Source organism: Biomphalaria glabrata, chromosome 7 (assembly GCF_947242115.1).
Source record: "Biomphalaria glabrata chromosome 7, xgBioGlab47.1, whole genome shotgun sequence".
NCBI lineage: Eukaryota > Metazoa > Mollusca > Gastropoda > Planorbidae > Biomphalaria > Biomphalaria glabrata.
In genome coordinates, this window is record NC_074717.1 from 15,793,483 (window position 1) to 15,812,818 (window position 19,336).

Here is a 19,336-nt window from a genome sequence, read left to right on the forward strand (position 1 = left end):
GACTTGTCAAGTTCTTTAAGTTGGTGGTGTATGGTGCAGTTTGCAGAGAGCCTGGATAGTGAGATTCGTAACATTATTATAGCTTTTATATAGCGCTACTTTCATGCTTATAGCATGCTCAGAGCGCTTTTAGTCCAATCTCATTTGTGGACCGGTGGGGGGGGGGGGGGGGGGAGGGGGTATCTAGGAGTTGGTTTTCCGTGCTAACCTCGAGCCCCCTTCTAGGTAGCCAAGCCAAGCCAAGTTCAAGCGCACTTGGCCTCTCGACCACAAATCGGTTGTATTTGCATCTTGTTCTGTCAGGTACAAGAAATTATTTGTGCAAAATTCCAAGTTGAGGTGTGGGAGAAATAACGAGTACAAACGTTTGACCAGACAGAGATACAACAGAGTGAGTTGATAGAAGCTTTGTACAAATCTATGAATATAGCAACAACAAAAGTAGCTCCATTAAAAAAGAAGATTACTTAACACATAATGATAACGAGATTAAAGTAACTTTGTAAATAAATACTTTGCATTAGCATCCTCAGGAGACAAAGACATTGTTTAATTTAAACCAAGTTGAAAACAAAAGAGCTATAGATGTACAAGAAAAAACAATTAGCTAGCATTAAACCGAATAAAGCATCTGGATCTGATGGTATTCAAGCAATATTACTCAAGGAACTAAGTCACAAGCTAACACCAGTATTTAATACAGAGTTAACCGCACCAGTGACTCAGACCCTACCAATGTCACGGTACACTTACACCAGAAAGAAACACCTCCAAAAAAAAAATAAACAGATTGAATATAACTAACATTCATTATGTCAATTTAGACTATATAATTTATTGTAATGACTCGCTCTATTCAGACTCTGCAAAGTGCTTCACACAACACAACCCACTCAATGAGTTTTATAAATTGTATTGATCTTATGGAGACATTAAAGGAGACATTACGATTTCTTGTGACATTTGAAAACCTTATTTTTAAAACTCAGAATAACTAGATAGATGACAGTAAATTATGTTCATTGTTTAGACAGAATAACTAGATAGATAAATCATGTTTGTCTATTACTCTACAGACACATGATTAATAAGTAAAGATAGGAACTAAGAAGAGCTTAGTTAAAATGTTTTCAGATCATATTTTAATCAGATTACTCAATTCAAAACAAAAGATATAAAAATTGTACAATGTAACATTTTAGAAACAAGCTGAAAGTTGTCAACAAATATTTCGCACACATTCATACAATAAAAAAAAAATTGAATAATTTCAGTTATACTTGCAGATAAAGTAGTTTACTCAGCATCACTATACATATGATGGCATGATATGAAAGGATGCATTTGAATATACAACAACGATTCTAACATTTTTAATTTAAGAAAAAAAAAAAGTTCACTTGCTGGTATATTATTCCAATATCAGGTTGATAAAATATCAAACACAATGAGGTTAATGGAATGTAAAATAAACATATTCAAAAATATAGTTGAATATCTTCATATTTACACAAGTACATACAATTTACAATACACAAAAAAATGTCATTTTTTTCAGACAATAAAAAACATTTTGTTTTCTGTACAAAAAAAATAATATTTTAATTAAGTGTGGAGATATTGATTTATCAATTTGTTGATCTACAATGTTCAATAATTTTTTTTAGCCAAGGTTTTTAAAGCCATTAAATTCAATATTTTCTACAACAATAAAAGATAATGGTACACATCAAGGCTTTCCCCTTTGTGTGGCCTCAATCTAACCATTAACTTTTGTTTTAGAGTAAAAGTCATACTAATGTTTCATAATTAAGAAAAATATTAAGGTATTTCCATCAGCTCACTAATGACAAAATGCTAAAAAAAAAAATTATTGACAACTCATATCTGCAGAAAATGCTGCAGAAAGGAAATAAAATCCTTTAAAAGTGTACTTTTTTTTATGACAAAGGGTAATTTGAAGGTTAAATCAAAACAGTTACTTCCACTTCCTTGTCATTCAAACTGGAATGTATAAAAACTCAAGAGAAAATATATGGATAAATGTTGATAGGAGCTTTAATGTACAGAATGAAATTAATTACAAACATTTCTCACATTTATCTGTTATTTTTTCCATACCTGTATGAATATTGCTGTACATTGGTTCCATTGTTTAAAAAAAATGTAAAATGACAAAATACAAAAAAAAAAAAATTAGATCTATCTATTTCTAAGAAGCAGTCTCTGAACAAAGTAGGTAGCAGCCATCAATAAAACTACACTGAATCCAGCACTCATTATTGTAGCTGAATTAAAGTATGGACAATAGGGACATTGGTAGGAGCCACAAACAAAGCAAATATTGAGCAGGAACAGGTTACGTGTTGTGTATAATGTTGTATTATGCATACCTGAAAAATAAAAATATTATAAATATTCTTAACCCATGGAACATGATTATTGCACTTGAAACGAACATTTTTGATAGATTGCCATATTTAATGTCTCCTTAGGATCTAGTTCTGCAAGGTTGAGAGAAGAATGACAAAGCAATGCAAAATCACTTAATACAAGACCCAGAGCTGCACTGGAAAATGAAATTCTAAAAATGTAGTCTCTAACAGAAACTGTCTACAAGAGCACAACTAACTAACAAATATGGTGTCAGCAATTAAACTGAATACATGAATGATATTTATTTGCAGTGAAACCAATTGCTAAGTAGTGAACAGAGCACAGCTTATCATCCTTTAGCAGTGACACATTGAAGAAGGTTACTTCTCTTCAATGAAATTCAAGGTTCCAAAAACATTTCTATTTGTTCTAGTGATCTACCAAACTATGGCATGCAATTATTTCATTTCATTGCAGTCTTGTTGGAGCTACGAAGTATAAATTATGTTAAGGTTTTTCTGCTGTCCTGACTGCTAAAGAGAGTCAATTTAAAGGAGCTTTTGTTTGTCTCACGAAGGCCATCATTCATGTTGTACATGTAAATGAAGAAAGCCTATGGCCATGTGTCAGTCATACATATCAAGAGCATCCAAGCTATGCAGGTGCTATAATCAGACGAATGTTATTATCAGACAACTACAGTTCAGACATGGCACTATACACAAGCTACCACATTAAACCTGATGTATCAAATTCCCATGCTGGGTCTGTGGTGTAAAAATGTGATGTTTCAAGTCAGTTCTCAATGAGTTCATAAGAACAGAGATTTGTGGGTAGAAGATAGTATAGTGGTGACAGACAAGTGATGTGGTTATAGGACAAAAGTTTGACACTTCAGATCACCAAAAGTGTTGCTAAAGAGGTCCATAAATATCTATAAACATTTTTTAGCAGCATTAAATTATTTCATTCATTTATGTACTTGGCAATTATGTTCATTTATTTTTAAATCTTTCACATGGATTTAGGAATAACCAAATATAAATAAGGAATAAACAAAAGTAAGTCTAATACTGAATGACATACCAGGTTCATAGTAATCATAAACTCTCATTCGATGCTGTATAGTAGCATTGGCAACAGGAAACCATCTATCAGCTCGAAAATAGACACAAGTTTTACTTTCATCAAGCTGAAACATTTATGTTTTTAAATTAGTCAATTAAAAAAAAACACTAACCAAAAAAGGTTTTAAGGTGAAAATTTATTAAAGTTTAAGTGAACTTACATATTCAAAATAGAAGATCACTTTTCTATCATAATGTTCAGCTCTTTTTAGGCTGGGAACTCTATTGGAACGTACATAGTCCCTTAAAGTGTCATTCATAACAACATATCCAGTAGGAATATCTACTTCTAGTACTGCAAGGCCAGACGTTAAACTCTTTTCAGTGTAAAGCCAGCTGCAAAGTAATAATTGTCAAATATTTTTGTTTAATATTCATATGTTACCATAACATAGAGATACTTAATAAATTATTAATGTATAATGCTAAGGTAGACTACCATTAATGCATTGGCTACAAAAGTGTTATAAATAAAATAAATATATTAAAAATTCTTTAAAAAATCAATATACTGAAATATTTTGCCTTTTAATTATACATATAATCAATAAATATTGAAAAACCACAAAACTAAACACATTTTATGACTTCGAATTTCATTCCAGTCCCACAAAATAAAGTAAAAAATTTTTTTGACTATTATTAGTTCAGGAGTAAGGAGGTGTAAAGAGAAGCCTAAAATTGGTCTTCTTGTTTAAAAATGTTCTTTTTAAAATTATTTTGGTGCCTAATTTCAACCAGGAATATGTGTGAAAATTCACAGGTCGATTATAAAGATGGAAAAATACGAATTCAAATGGCCTAATTAGACAAGAATGAAGCAATTTTACAATTGCCAAAGCAAAGAGTCATAGTTATTAAGTCAAAGTGTATAAAAGAAGGTACTCTAGTTATAGTTTCGTATTTTAACTATTTACATGAAATAATAATTAATACTACTACTAATAATAATTTCCAATTAAAATTTACTAAATTTAATTTAAAACAGCACAAATTGAGAAAGAACTTTTGGTAATGGTTTTTGGTCTAGGATGGTTCAATCAGTACTGGTATACTTAAGGCAGACCAGTTATCATAAAACCTTTAGTAAATCTCATAATGAGAAGCAACAGATATTTTACGTTTCAGTGGGTTCAAGGAAAAGAACTACAAGTAATAAACCATTGTCTCAAGCTTGGAACCTTGAGTAGAATCATGAAGAAATAATGAATGTTAGACATAGACATATACCTGACCCAATTTTGGAAAAAAAATTAAAATATAAACTGCAGCAGATAAATCATTGCCATCAATCATAGACTAGTGAAGAAAGATGGCCCAAAGAAAGGATACTTAGACTTTAATACCATTTGGATGAGACTTTTTAAAAGTAAAAAACATCAAAGACACATGAGCATTAATCCCATGCTTATAACAGCATGATGAGACAAGCAAAAACTGTAATATGTCTGCAGCTGATGCTTGAACTGTATGTCAAAAGAAAAGGTCAAGAAATTAATTAGAAACATAGTTTCATGCTGAAGGAAAAGGTGGGACGGGTACTATGTAAATTCAAGCACAAATGCACCTTCTCATGGTGAACTATTTCTCCAACTTCAAAGAAGTGGATCCACTGACAACTACCACAGCGCTTGAATTTATAAAAAAAGCTGAAGGCACATTTTGCTAGATTTGGTGTACTAACAATTCTTGCCTCTGATTGCGGACCCTAATATATACTTGTTGCAGATTTCACAACCAGATGGAACATAACACATATTTGATCCAACACTGGAAAAAAAGGGTAATTGTTGAAATGGTGACAGTTTTATTGAAAGTCCTAAAAAAAGAGGGTTTGAGGGGGGTGGTTTCTGAATAGAAAAAAAAAAAAAAAAGACAAGCAAAGCAAAGCAAAACGGAAATGATCAATGTACCCAAACTTATTTTCAGGAGATGAATCTCTATGACTAATGATGAGCCTCAATATTCATTGCCTTTTTTTCTAACATGCTAGTCAGCTAATATTAACCAAGATAAAAGCAACCAGCAAGGTAATGATCTTTTTTAACAGAGTTGAATGATGAGAAGAAGCACTTTAACAAGAACAAAACTTGCCTGGCACAAAGATCAGGTTATGAACTGATGTGTACAAGCAGGAACAAACAAGGCTAACCTGTCATTTTTTTCTCTGATTAAGATTTTGTCCTTATACATTCGAATGCATTTCGTTTAATATATTACTAATGTTTCAATAGTTATTTTCACAATTTCTTTACATTCACTATACACTGCTTTAAAATTCATTAGAAAATGGAGGGAGCTAATATTTATTATACCTTATTATTATAAGGTATGTTATTTGGGCATCATATCACAAATTATATCAGTACAGTCTTTTGTGTATGTGTTCCGGTCTGTGGGTAAACAAATAAACGGTGACTTTGTCTACTGTGACCCTACCTAATCCATGTCTTTTGGTGTTAAATTAACAACCAAGTCAAGACAATAATAGCATTTTTTTCTGAAACAAAGACTATCTTTATGAACATGTTTTGTGTGGACTAAATTACTACAGTTTGACAGAAAGTCTAGTGTTGAATTAAGGAAAGTAAAGCATTTTATAAGGGCTAAATCTACATTTAGAGTTAAGAAGCCAAAAAAATGTCAAGAGTGTGGCTTTTTTTTTTTATAGAGGGATTAAAGGTATTTTTATGCATGGTTGGGAGTAGTGCTACATTTATTTAATCATAATGAGGAACAACTAAAGGGGAAAAGAAGTTGGAGGTGTATAAGACACAGATCAAGTCTAGATTCAGAACTGACAAATCAAAGAAGAGTCATATGTAAAGGGTATATACTAAATTGTTTAAATACAATTTTTGTTTTAATTTCAATGTACTAAATGAGTTTAATTACGTATAAAAAATAATTAGAAAAATCACAACATTTATTTAACAAGAAAAGTACTTGCTTAATTACAAGTTAACTAGTTAGATACCTAACACAATTAGTCATTTCCATAATAGAGTCGTTTCTGCCACTAAATCTAAGGTCTTCTACAATGAGATCAAAAAATTTTATAGGCTCTTCATTTGGGTCATTGTTAGGACGCATTGGCTTTTTTTGAAGCCACATATATTCCACATTGACAGTAGTTGTTAACTGAAATAATAAAAAAGAAGAAAATGCTAAACAAAAGAGGCAAATTTAAATAGAATTATAGTAAATCAGTGAATTAATTTAAAGGAACCTTTGAAAAAATACTAAATATTTTATATAGAAATGATACTAACTTGTAACAAGGCTCTTCCTGTTCCTTGAGCATTAGGAACAATAAAACCCCAAACTTTATCTGCAGGAAGCTAAAATTTAAAAAGAGAATCAAATGAGCATTATTCTGTACTATCAGTTTCTCTAAATATAAATATAAGCAGAAATAAATAAAATAATATTTAATTAAAACAAAAAAATAAAATGAAATGTTCCAACTTCTATATTGTACAACTTACACTATTAGTCTTCAGTCGAATATAATCTAATTTTTTTAAATTAAAAGTGGCAGCCCATGAAGGTGAAGAAGTTGATTCGACAGTTGTGCTCAAGTCAAATACATTACGATGTGGATCAACTTGTGTGAATTTAAGAAGAGCTTCCATTGCCAGTATAGTATCCTGAAAAATGTAAATAAAGTTGTGATATTGCCTAACTCTATAAAATTCTCTTCTTATCCTAAAAATTACAGCCAATCTTTAAAAAAAGTTGATGTAATAATCTATTCAACTCAACTAAATCATTGGTTCAGGCAAAAGCAACTGGAAAGAGTTTATTTTGAATAAGCAATATTCTATTAACCTTTTATCTTTCAAAGACTTTTAAGCTATATTTTTGTATTTGTAAGTTATAGTCAGGGCCAGCCTTAGGGCACTGCAGCCTATGTGGCCGCAGTAGGCCCCACACTTTCATAGGCCCCGCACTAACTCTAGCTGTAAATTTTTAAATTAAACCATTTTAACTTAACAGGGTTTCCGCGGTCTCCTGATTTTCCAGGAGTTCCTGGAAATCTGAAATTGCAAGGCATACAAAAAAAGTCATGAAAATCTCCTGAAATTATTAAAAAATCCTGGCATAGAAATATAGATTTAAATATATCTCGATGTCTTAAAAAATCAAAAGTGATATTTTGCTAGTCGATAGTAAATCTAAAGTGCAGATCTGAATGTTTATAGGCTGTTTGTTTGATAACTACCTTCTACTGTAGATGGCTTGTTAAGTTAATTTGAATGTGATTTTGTACTTAATAAAGTATGAATAAAATGCAAAGACATATTTATTTTCAAACAAAAAAAAAAATTAAAATTTTCACTTATTATCCTTATCCCTACCCAGACTAGGCCAGCGCAATCCGTTTTGCATAGGGCCCCGCAATCTGTAGGACCAGCCCTGGTTATAGTATAGTATTGCTATTGATTTAAAGTTATGGTTGTGTTATGTATTACAGTAATTTTCTGTTCTCAAGACTTTCAAAAGTTTAAGGATGTTACCAATTGTGTTATTCTTGTTTCTCTCTGTTTTAAGACTTAAGCACAAACCAATAAGTATGGTTTCATAATTATTTAGCAGATGAGCTGATGTACATGGACTCTTGAAAATTCAAAACTTTGAACATTTACTTGTATATATTAAATCCTATGTTTATATGTTGATGAGAAATGGATTGTTTCTTTTGTGTTATTACTATTCATTATTTTTCTCTTCTTTTTGTTCATGATTTCTTCATTTTCTCTCAGCTTCTTCTGCTTTTCATCTTTTTGGTTCTCCTTTCATTTGTTTTCTTTATCTTTCACTTTTTTTCTTCTCTTTTTTTTTTTCTTCTTGACATTCTGATAATTTAGTCTAACCCCATGTTAATCTTTCTTTCTTAGAATCCTTTTGCTATATTTATGCTAGCCATGTTTTTATGTATGATACATTAAATTAATTAGTTTTGAATTAGTTTGTGGTAGTGTAAATGTATATTTCTTCTTTTGTAAATTTTCATAGCATGAAAAATAAAACTAACTTTATCATTTTTAATTAAATCTCAAATGTTTTCAATTCGTCATGTTTGAATAAAGCTGTAGTCTTCTGTGGCATTTTACTATCTTTTCCCTTTGCAACTTCTTGTGTGACTAAAGAGGCCAATCCTTGATACACAGCTGCGGTCGCAGGTTGGGCATATGTAATCACCAGGCGCCGTTGCATTTTCACCCTTCTTTCTGCTTCTGTTGTGTATAGCATTTGCAATCCGAGACCCTTCCTTTATGCACTCTCTCCATGTGGATCTATCCAGTGCTACTTTTTCCCAGCTGCTAGTGTAGATTTTGAAGAGCTTCATGTCGCGTTTACATACATCCTTATACCGTAAAAGTGGGTCTGTCCTGCCCAAAGCTTACTGGTTTAGGTGCACAGTAGTAAAATAAAGCATAAAAGTCTGATAGAGAGTAATAATAGTATAATAAAATCAAAATAGTTTTGCATTTCTGGCCCACATCAATGATCTAGGATTTTTGATTAGGTAGAAAATTTTAATTGTATAGATGATCTTAGTTTTGTCCCAATTACTAAGAATAAGTTTACATTTGTTAATTTAAGTATAAGTAATATGATACAAATGAATAAATTTAAGTGTATTATACATAAAATTTGTATATCAAATATTTTTTTTGGCCTAACCAACAAAGTAATGCTATAAAAAATGTAATTAATGACCTGAGTAGCAGCAAAACCTCCAATAGAATTCCTCATTGTGTTTAGCCAAGCCATCATCATCTCACGCTCAACTTTGGTTCCTAAGTTACTGTTCATGTGTGCCATAAGAGCATAAGCTGTTGCTTGAACAGCATGGGCATCATTCATCAACTCCTGACGTGGCTTTAGGTATCGTACATTATTTAAAAAGTCATATGGATTTTCATAAGATGTTTCTTCACTAAAATATAGAAAGTCCGCTGTGGAAAAAAAAATTTATATAGACAACAAAATTTCATGAAAAATAATTTAAGTACAGATCAATAAATGGTAAGAAAATAGCTTACAATCATTTCTTTTCATTTTCCACAAAGTTTCAAATGGGCTACGTTTCTGTGTCAGTGAAAGTGCATATGTCGTAATGGCCATGTGAAAAACTTCTTTGATTTCTGGCACTATGTTAAAAAGATAATTAGCTGCATTACGTACAGCTGTGTCTCGACATGCAGCTGCTTCCTGAAAAATAATAAAAGTATTCAATTTTCAAAATGAACCCTCCCATAGTTAAGACAGCTAAAAATGATGAAAAGGAGTGTTCTATTTAATCACGTCAAGGTAACAGCTATCTTAAATACCCAAAAACTAAAACTATTTGTTGCAGATATGAAATTATTGTATGAATACTAGAATATCACAGAATGAAATCTATAAAGTCAATTTTTTTAAATTCTTTTATTTTGTGCAATTGTTTTACGTCAATTTACTGTAATGTGAACAGAAGTCTTGAGGAACCAGCATTTTGGGCAACAATGGTTTATATCATCCATAGATGGTAGAGAGAAAGAAATTGAAGATCTGCATGTGAAAATATATATTTACCTCAGAGACGTAGTTTTGTAAATCACTCAATGCAATCAATACATATGCAGTTAAGGGAATAGGATGTGCATGGAGTTTATCTCCCTTCAAACTTTCTAGAAGGGTCTGCATTAAAAAAAAATTAATAATTATAAAATGTCTATTTGTTTTATGTAAGACAAAAAAAACTATAGTTATATACTTTTCCAAATTTGTGTATAGATACCATTTTTCTATCATATGTAGCTTCAATGTCATCTGGTTCAAATGCTCCAGTTGTTTCATTTTGACGAGAACAGATGTATAAGACAACCTTGTTGATTAATTCTCTGGGCATAAAGAGGTCACGCTCCCACTCACCAAAAGTAGCTTCTTTGACAATTTTAACAACAAAAGCAGAAAGCCTAAAAAAAATTTTATATTAAAGTATTACTTTTCTTTCAAAAAAAAGAAGCATCAGTGAAAGTTAAGACCCCAAAATAATGACTATCATCTGTTAGGGTCTTTGAGTGTTAACACATTTAAGTAGTTTCAAAATAGTTCATAGCCAACAAGTGTCTGGACACAATAGCTATTTTTCACAAAACAAAAAGATATAATTACCATAAACTTGGTTTTGGATCATCTCTAAACATCTTGAAAGAACCGTCAGTTGCATTCATGTAGCTTAAAATACGCTGAAATGCTGAACATTACATTGTTACTATAATTGTTTAGTCAATGTAAAATCTATGAACAATTTTAAGTAAAATATTGGTTCTAAACATTATACATCATATTTTTGTTGCTTACTTAAAGAAAATAGTATCAAAGTTTCAAAATTTTATATTTATTCTATTTTAAAACAATTATTCCTAAGTTTAAAAAAAAAAATTTTGGGCCTAATTTGTTTCCTTCTATTTTTCTGTCCATTTTTTGTATTTCCTTCCTCACCACCTATAATATTTGTTAACCTATTTTCCATTTTAATTCTAATGCCCAATGGATAAAGCCTCTGTCTGCAAAGCTAGATCTGAAGATAAACAAAATTTATAGGAACTTACTTAATTTTCCTTTCTTTTTCATCAAACATATTTTGAATATTTTATATATATATAATATAGTATTACAGCTTAAATGTTTTAAATAGTGTGTTTTATACTTTCTGGATAAAGGGATGGGATCTAGAGCAGTAGACAGTGGATACAAATCCCATCAGAGTTAATTTAAAAAAAATTATTACACTTATACATAGTTTCTATAAGGTGTTAGTTGTTTTTACAATTAGATTGGGCTCAAACGCTGACCCAGAACTTTTAAATATTTAAAAGATCTGCCAGCTATAAAAATATTAGATGTATCCAGATGAGTCATATATTCACCAGGCCATTAGACTTGCTGATAAAGAAAAACTACCTACAGAAAAAATATCCAATACTTCCTTCTGCTTGGTGCTGTTCAACAGTCCCAGATAATTACTAGAAATGAGTAATTTAGATGTTAGTAAGCCTAACCTTACAACAACTAAGTTACTGCACTTAACTACCAATCTGGGACAAATAGCAAAACTGGACAAAATCAATTTCCTCCAGCCCAGTGCTATCTGTGCTTATACTGAAAGGTTAGCATCCAAAGACTCTCGATTTGCCAGCTAAAGAGTCTATACTGAGTTCTAATCTTATCTTATCTTATATAATACAGATGTTACTTCAAAAAAGAAGATGATTATGTCCTACGCATCATGCATTCAGTCATGCATATTAACCAATGACTTAAATACTGCCAAGTCACTGGTTTTCCTGGCTAGCTCAAGCAACCCATTCTATGCTCTAATAGCACTAGGGAAGAAGGAGTATTTGTACAAATTTTTCCTAGCATATGGGATGAGGAATGTGCCTTTATTTTTGTATGTATTTTATTAAATTTTGTTTTTGTATTATCTTATCTTATATAATACAGACGTTACTTCAAAAAAGAAGATGATTACGTCCTACACGTCATGCATTTAGTCATGCATATTAACCAATGACTTAAATTCAGCCAAGTCACTGGTTTTCCTGGCTAGCTCAGGCAACCCATTCCATGCTCTAATAGCACTTGGGAAGAAGGAGTGTTTGTACAAATCTGTTCTAGCATATGGGACGAGGAATGTGCCTTTATCTTTGTGTCTTTCAGAGTATTTTATTAAATTTTGTTTTTGTATTTGAAGATTATGGTTCAGTGTTTTATGTATGATTGCTACTTTACTTTTGAGCCTTCTGTCCTGAAGGCTTTCTAAATTTAGTGATTTTACTAAAGGTGTTACTCTAGTCAAATGTGAATATTCGTTTGTTATGAATCTCACTGCTCTATTTTGTGTCTTCCAGTTTTTTAATGTTTTCTTGAGTTGAAGGGTCCCAAATGGAGGATGCATATTCTATTAGTTTTATGTTCTTATTTGATTTATAGAAATTTCTTTTAATAAATCCTAATGCTTTGTTTGATTTTTTTGTAGTTTCATCAATATGTGGATTCCATGACAGTTTTTCATTTATTATAACACCTAGGTATTTTGCGTTTTTAGTCTGTGTTACTGGTTTGCCATGAATAAGATAAGTGGAATTAATTTGTTTTAGTTTTTTTGTTACTCTTAACAACTGACATTTTTCTGGGTGGAAAGACATGCTCTAATTTGATTCCCATTTCTGTAATTCATCTAATTCTCTTTGTAAAATATCTGTGTCCTGTGTTGTTTTTATTGTTCTATATATTATGCAATCGTCTGCAAATAATCTGACTTTTGTTCCTGAAGAAATGCAATTTGGTAAATCATTTATGTAAATTAAAAATAGTAGTGGACCCAAGACTGTTCCTTGAGGTACACCTGAGTTTACTGTTATCTGTGTTGATTTAGAGCCATTTATTATTACAGTTTGTTCTCTCCCTATCAGAAAATCTTTAATCCACTGATGCAGTGAACCATTAATGCCGAAATATTTTAATTTTTTAAGCAAACTATGGTGGTGGACTTTGTCAAAAGCCTTAGAAAAATCAGCAAGATAGCATCTATTTGTTCACTATTATCTAAACCTTTTGAAAAATCATCAATTAGTCCTATCAGTTGTGTTTCACATGATCTATATTTCCTAAAGCCATGTTGGTATGGTGTGAGGACATAATGTTTGTCTAAGTGGTTTATGATGTTGCTACATATTATGTGTTCTAGGATTTTACATGTGATGCTGGTAAGTGATACTGGTCTGTAGTTTCCTGGGTCAGATTTTTCTCCTTTTTTAAATAGGGGGGTGACATTAGCTTCTTTCCAGTCCTTTGGTACTCTGCCCTGGTTAAGTGAAGCCTGAAAGAGTATTTTGAACACTGGGGCTAGCTCATTGCTTAGTACTTTGAGTAATCTAGCTGGAATACCATCAGGTCCAGAAGCTTTATTTGGTTTGGTGTTGGCTAATAGTTTTTGAATTCCATTTTCTTGTACTACTAAATCTTCTATGTTGTTTACTTGGTTCAAATTAAGTAATATGTCTTTGTCTCCTGGGGCTGAGAATGCTGATGCAAAGTATTTGTTTAGGATGTTTGCTTTAGTTTCATTATCATTATGTATTATGTTATGTTTATCTTTTAATGGCGCAATGCCTGTTGTTTCCATTTTCTTAGACTTAATGTATGACCATAGGTTTTTGTTGTTATCTTTAGATATTACATTGTTTATGTATTCACTCTGCAGCTGTCTGCTTACTTTTTGGGTTAAGTGTTTAATTTTTATATACTTTTTGTAAACTCTTTCTGCATTAGTTTCTTTAAATTTTCTATATAGGTTTTCCTTCTGTTTACAAAGCTTCTTTAGTTTATTATTAAACCAGCATTTATTTATTTTGTTTGATGTGTATTTAGTTGGTATATGATTTTCTATAATGCTTTTAAGATGGTTTTTAATGAAATTCCAGAGGTCATCGACTGGTTGGTTAATGTCTTTTTCTAATAAGAATGTTTGTTGAAAGTTTAATGCAGCTTGACGTAGATGTGTTAGGATGCATTTGTTTCAGAGTAAGATTTTTCTTTTGGGTTTTATATTGACTACTGCTTTTATCTGACTATGTATTTTTATGATCTCATGGTCTGATAGACCAGGGATGATATCATAATCTACTACTAATCCAGGTCTGTTGGTTAAGAAGAGATCTAATGTGTTGTTTAATCTAGTTGGCTTTTTAATGATTTGATCTAAACTTAGGTTGTGTAAAGTTTCTATGAAAATCTCATTTATGTCCTTAAGGTTTTGGTGTTTATCTATGGTTAGTGTTTTCCAATTTATATCAGGTAGGTTGAAATCACCCATAATCCAAAAAACTTTTTATTTGTCTCTTTAAGTGTAGTAATCTGATTACATAGTTCCTGCATGTATTCTAAACTAGAATTTGGTGGTCTGTAAATGCTGCCTATTATTAGGGATGTTGAGGTGGTATTAATTTTACAAAATGTTGATTCTACATTTTTTGAGTTAGGTAAGGTAATTTCTTCTGCTATAAGAGTGTTTTTTATTGCTAAAAGAACTCCTCCATGATTATCAGCCCTATCTTTTCTAAAAATTTCATAATTACTATTGAAAATTTCTGCATTTTAAATTTCAGGATGTACCCAAGTTTCTGTTCCTGCAATTATGTCTGGTTTCTCACATTCTAATAAAATTTCTAAGTCTGCTGTTTTGTTCCTAATGCTTTGAAAATTTATTACTAAGGTTTTAAGGTATTTGAAGATTATGGTTCAGTGTTTTATGTATAATTGCTACTTTACTTTAAAGTCTTCTATCCTGAAGGCTTTCTAAATTAAATGATTTAACTAAAGGTGTTACTCTAGTCAATTGTGAATATTTGTTTGTTATGAATCTCACTGCTCTATTTTGTGTCTGTTCCAGTTTCTTAATGTTTTCTTGAGTTGAGGGGTCCCAAACAGAGTATGCATATTCTCTTATTGGCCTAACCAAGGTTAAATAACATTTTAGTTTTAAGTTCTTATTTGATTTATAGAAATTTCTTTTAACAAACCCTAATGCTTTGTTTGATTTTTTGATATTTTCATTAATATGGGGATTCCATGACAGTTTTTCATTTATTATAACACCTAGGTATTTTGCGTTTTTAGTCTATGTTACTGGTTTACCATGCATAAGATAAGTTGAATTAATTTATTTTAGTTTTTTAGTTACTCTTAATAACTGACATTTTTCTGGGTGGAGTTTGAGTTTTGAGTTTAGGCACATCGGCACAATTTAGGCCATGTCGTGCCCGTAGTCCTTTAAGGATCACTCTCCCTTTACATAACAAGGGCTAACTTCTATACAGTTAAATCATTAAAAACAAGGTCTATTCACAGTTAAAATAGTAAAGGTAGTAAAAATTTAATAATTTGGTAAAAATCTTATGTAAATATTATATGTTTACAGTTAAAAAATCAGATCTTCAAAGACAACCCCAACTCCCGGACAAAGCCCAGTACCTTCCCATGGTCGACATTGTCGAATAGTGTTTTCAAGGTGTGTGTTCTATAAAATTTCTCCTTGACATCCTGGTATCTGGGGCAATCAATGAGGATATGTTCCAAGGTGAGGCAAGAGTCACAGTACTCACAAAGTGGGGGCTTGTCTCTCTTCAGCACAAAAGAGTGCATGATGTAGGTGTGGCCAATCCTAAGTCTGGACATGGTTGTGCTACCACGCCTTGTCAGACCCTTAGATGTGGGCCGCCACCTGACATCCGCCACAATCTGCCTGAGTTTACTGTGAGTCTCAGCCTCCCATCGGTTCTGCCACTCTTGATAGGTGGCAGAGGCAATACTTTGTCTCAGGTCCGAGCAGGGAATTTGGGTTCCTGACACCGCATGATTTAGGGCTCTCTTTGCTTCTCTGTCTGCGGCTTCATTTCCCTCAATGCCAACATGGGAGGGGACCCAGATGAAGGTGACATCCCTATGGTCGGCTGTATGTATGTACCAATGGAATGTCAGTCTTCATCTGCCCCAAAGCTTGCAATGCAGATTTGGAGTCGGAGCAGATTATAAATTTCCTCCTTTCTAATGCTTTGACGACCATAAGTGCAAGCGATATTGCATGCAAATCGGCCGTAAAGATGGAGCAGCCATCGGGGAGTCTACGGGAGATTGTTTTGTTCCGAAAGGAGCAGGCACACGTGACCTTTCCATCCATTTTGGATCCGTCTGTGTAGATGGTTCCAAAATCTCCATAGCTCTCCTGCAATTCCCTAAAGTGGACTTGTAGTATGCTTGGGTCTGTATTTTCTTTTTTGAAATTAAGGAGGGATAAATTTAATTTGGGTTTATTTATTAGCCTTGGAGGATTATGAGGGGTTTCTATTTTAGAGATTTGGTCAATGGGTGGGGTTAAATTTTGGATGGGTTCTCTCATTCGAAGGCCCAACGGCTGTATGACCTTAGGCCTTCGATTGTATAATTCTACCTCTGTAGGGTTAAATATGGAGTCAAAATCTGGGTTCGTGGGGTTGGATTTTAGCTTGACTATATACTGCATTGCAATCTTTTTCATTCTTATATCCATGGGGAGTTCTCTAGCCTCCACATGGAGACTTGGGATAGGTGATGTACGAAACGCGCCGAGACAGAGACGCAGGGTAGCATTTTGTATTGGTTCCAGTATTTTTAGATAAGACTTCCTTGCTGCTCCATATATTATGGATCTGTAGTCTAGCTTGGATCGAATTAGACTCCGATATAGCAACAGCAAGGTATCTCTGTCAGCTCCCCAGTCTGTATGGCTGAGTACTCTAAGTATGTTTAATGACTTTTGGCATTTCTTCTTAAGTTCCTTAATGTGGGGGAGAAAATTAAATTTGGAATCTAGGGTGAGGCCTAAAAATTTAATAGTTTTCACAACAGGGATCTTCTTTTTTGTGTATAAAGTTCAGGGTCTGGTGGAGTCCCCTTAAATTACAAAAATGCATACTAACTGTTTTGGAGTCTGAAAATTTAAAACCATTATCATTTGCCCAATTTTGAATTTTGTTTAAACTTAACTGTAATTTTCTTTCTAAGGTGTTCATGTTTTTCCCATAAGTAAAAATGACAAAGTCATCAACATACAAAGAGCACTCTATGCCAGGGGACAGAGTTTCTAGGTGGAAAAACATGCTCCAATTTGATTCCCATTTCTGTAATTCATCTAATTCTCTTTGTAAAATTTCTGTATATTGTGTTGTTTTTATTGTTCTATATATTATGCAATCATCTGCTAATAATCTGACTTTTGTTCCTGAACTAATGCTATTTGGTAAATCATTTATGTAAATTAAAAATAGTAGTCGACCTAAGACTGTTCCTTGAGGTACGGCCGAGTTTACTGTTATTGGTGTTGATTTAGAGCCATTTATTATTACAGTTTGTTCTCTCCCTATCAGAAAAACTTTAATCCACTAATGCAAATTATTTGATGCCAAAATATTTTACTTTTTTAAGCAAACTATGGTGGTGAACATTATCAAAGGCTTTGTAAAAATCTAGTAAGATAGTATCTATTTGCTTACTGTTATCTAAACTTTTTGAAAAATCATCAATTAGTCCTATTAGTTGTGTTTCACATGATCTATATTTCCTAAAGCCATGTTGGTATGGAGTAAGGACATTATGTTTGTCTAACAGGTTTATGATGTTGCTACATATTATGTGTTCTAGGATTTTACATGTGATGCTGGTTAGTGATACTGGTCAGTAATTTCCAGGGTCTGATTTTTCTCCTTTTTTAAATAGGGGGGTGACATTAGCTTCTTTCCAGTCCTTTGGTACTCTGCCCTGGTTAAGAGATGACAGAAAAAGTATTTTGAATACTGGTGCTAGCTCATTGCTTAGTTCTTTGAGTAATCTAGCTGGAATACCATCAGGTCCAGATGATTTATTAGGTTTGATGTTGGCTAATACTTTTTGGATTCCCTTTTCTTGTACTTCTATATCTTCTATGTTGTCTACTTGGTTCAAATTAAGTAATATGTCTTTGTCTCCTGGGGCTGAGAATGCTGATGCAAAGTATTTGTTTAGGATGTTTGCTTTAGTTTCATTATCATTATGTATTATGTTATGTTCATCTTTTAATGGCGCAATGCCTGTTGTTTCCATTTTCTTAGACTTAATGTCTGACCATAGGTTTTTGTTGCTATCTTAAGATATTACATTGTTTATGTATTCACTCTGCATCTGTCTGCTTACTTTTTGGGTTAGGTGTTAAATTTTTATGTACTTTTTATAAACTCTTTCTGCCTTAGTCTCTTTAAATTTTCAATATAGGTTTTCCTTCTGTTTACAAAGCTTCTTTAATCTATTATTAAACCAGCATTTATTTATTTTGTTTGATGTGTATTTAGTTGGTATATGGTTTTCTATAATGTTTTTTAAGAGTTTTTTATGAAATTCCAGAGGTCATCGACTGGATGGTTAATGTCTCTTTCTGATAAGAATGTTTGTTGAAAGTTTAATGCAGCTTGACGTAGATGTGTTAGGATGCATTTGTTCCAGAGTAAGATTTTTCTTTTGGGTTTTATATTGACTACTGCTTTTATCTGACTATGTATTTTTATGATCTCATGGTCTGATAGACCAGGATCATAATCTACTACTAATCCAGGTCTGTTGGTTAAGAAGAGATCTAATGTGTTGTTTAATCTAGTTGGCTTTTTAATGATTTGATCTAAACTTAGGTTGTGTAAAGTTTCTATGAAAAGCTCATTTATGTCCTTAAGGTTTTGGTGTTTATCTATGGTTAGTGTTTTCCAATTTATATCAGGTAGGTCGAAATCACCCACAATCCATAAAACTGCATTTTTATTTGTCTCTATAAGTGTAGTAAACTGATAAACTGATTACATAGTTCTTGCATGTATTCTAAACTAGAATTTGGTGGTCTGTAAATACTGCCTGTTATTAGGGATGTTGATGTGGTATTAATTTTACAAAATGTTGATTCTATATTTTTTGACTTAGGTAAGGTGATTTCTTCTGCTATAAGAGTGTTTTTTATTGCTAAAAGAACTCCTCCATGATTATCAGCCCTATCTTTTCTAAAAATTTCATAATTACTATTGAAAATTTCTGCATTTTAAATTTCAGGATGTACCCAAGTTTCTGTTCCTGCAATTATGTCTGGTTTCTCACATTCTAATAAAATTTCTAAGTCTGCTGTTTTGTTCCTAATGCTTTGAAAATTTATTACTAAGGTTTTAAGATATTTTGGTATTACTTCTTTAGTACGTTTATATAATGAGGGTGTTGTATTACTT

At 32.1% G+C, this 19,336-nt stretch overlaps 1 protein-coding gene across 3 annotated transcripts in view; it reads right to left on the minus strand.

The window, feature by feature from the left end:
• Window positions 1–1,119: 1,119 nt before the first annotated feature.
• Window positions 1,120–19,336, minus strand: part of LOC106067229 (C3 and PZP-like alpha-2-macroglobulin domain-containing protein 8) — a 97,591-nt gene continuing 79,374 nt past the window's right edge. For all 3 annotated transcript variants that reach the window (XM_056036076.1, XM_056036078.1, XM_056036077.1), the window contains exons 27-37: window positions 10,671–10,752; window positions 10,294–10,471; window positions 10,089–10,193; window positions 9,557–9,725; window positions 9,231–9,469; window positions 6,992–7,153; window positions 6,776–6,844; window positions 6,481–6,644; window positions 3,665–3,839; window positions 3,463–3,568; window positions 1,120–2,393 (exon numbers count right to left, since the gene is read on the minus strand). In XM_056036076.1, coding sequence (XP_055892051.1) covers window positions 2,203–2,393; window positions 3,463–3,568; window positions 3,665–3,839; window positions 6,481–6,644; window positions 6,776–6,844; window positions 6,992–7,153; window positions 9,231–9,469; window positions 9,557–9,725; window positions 10,089–10,193; window positions 10,294–10,471; window positions 10,671–10,752 — 1,640 coding nt within the window. In that variant the 3' untranslated portion in view covers window positions 1,120–2,202. The remainder of the gene's footprint in view (window positions 2,394–3,462; window positions 3,569–3,664; window positions 3,840–6,480; window positions 6,645–6,775; window positions 6,845–6,991; window positions 7,154–9,230; window positions 9,470–9,556; window positions 9,726–10,088; window positions 10,194–10,293; window positions 10,472–10,670; window positions 10,753–19,336) is intronic.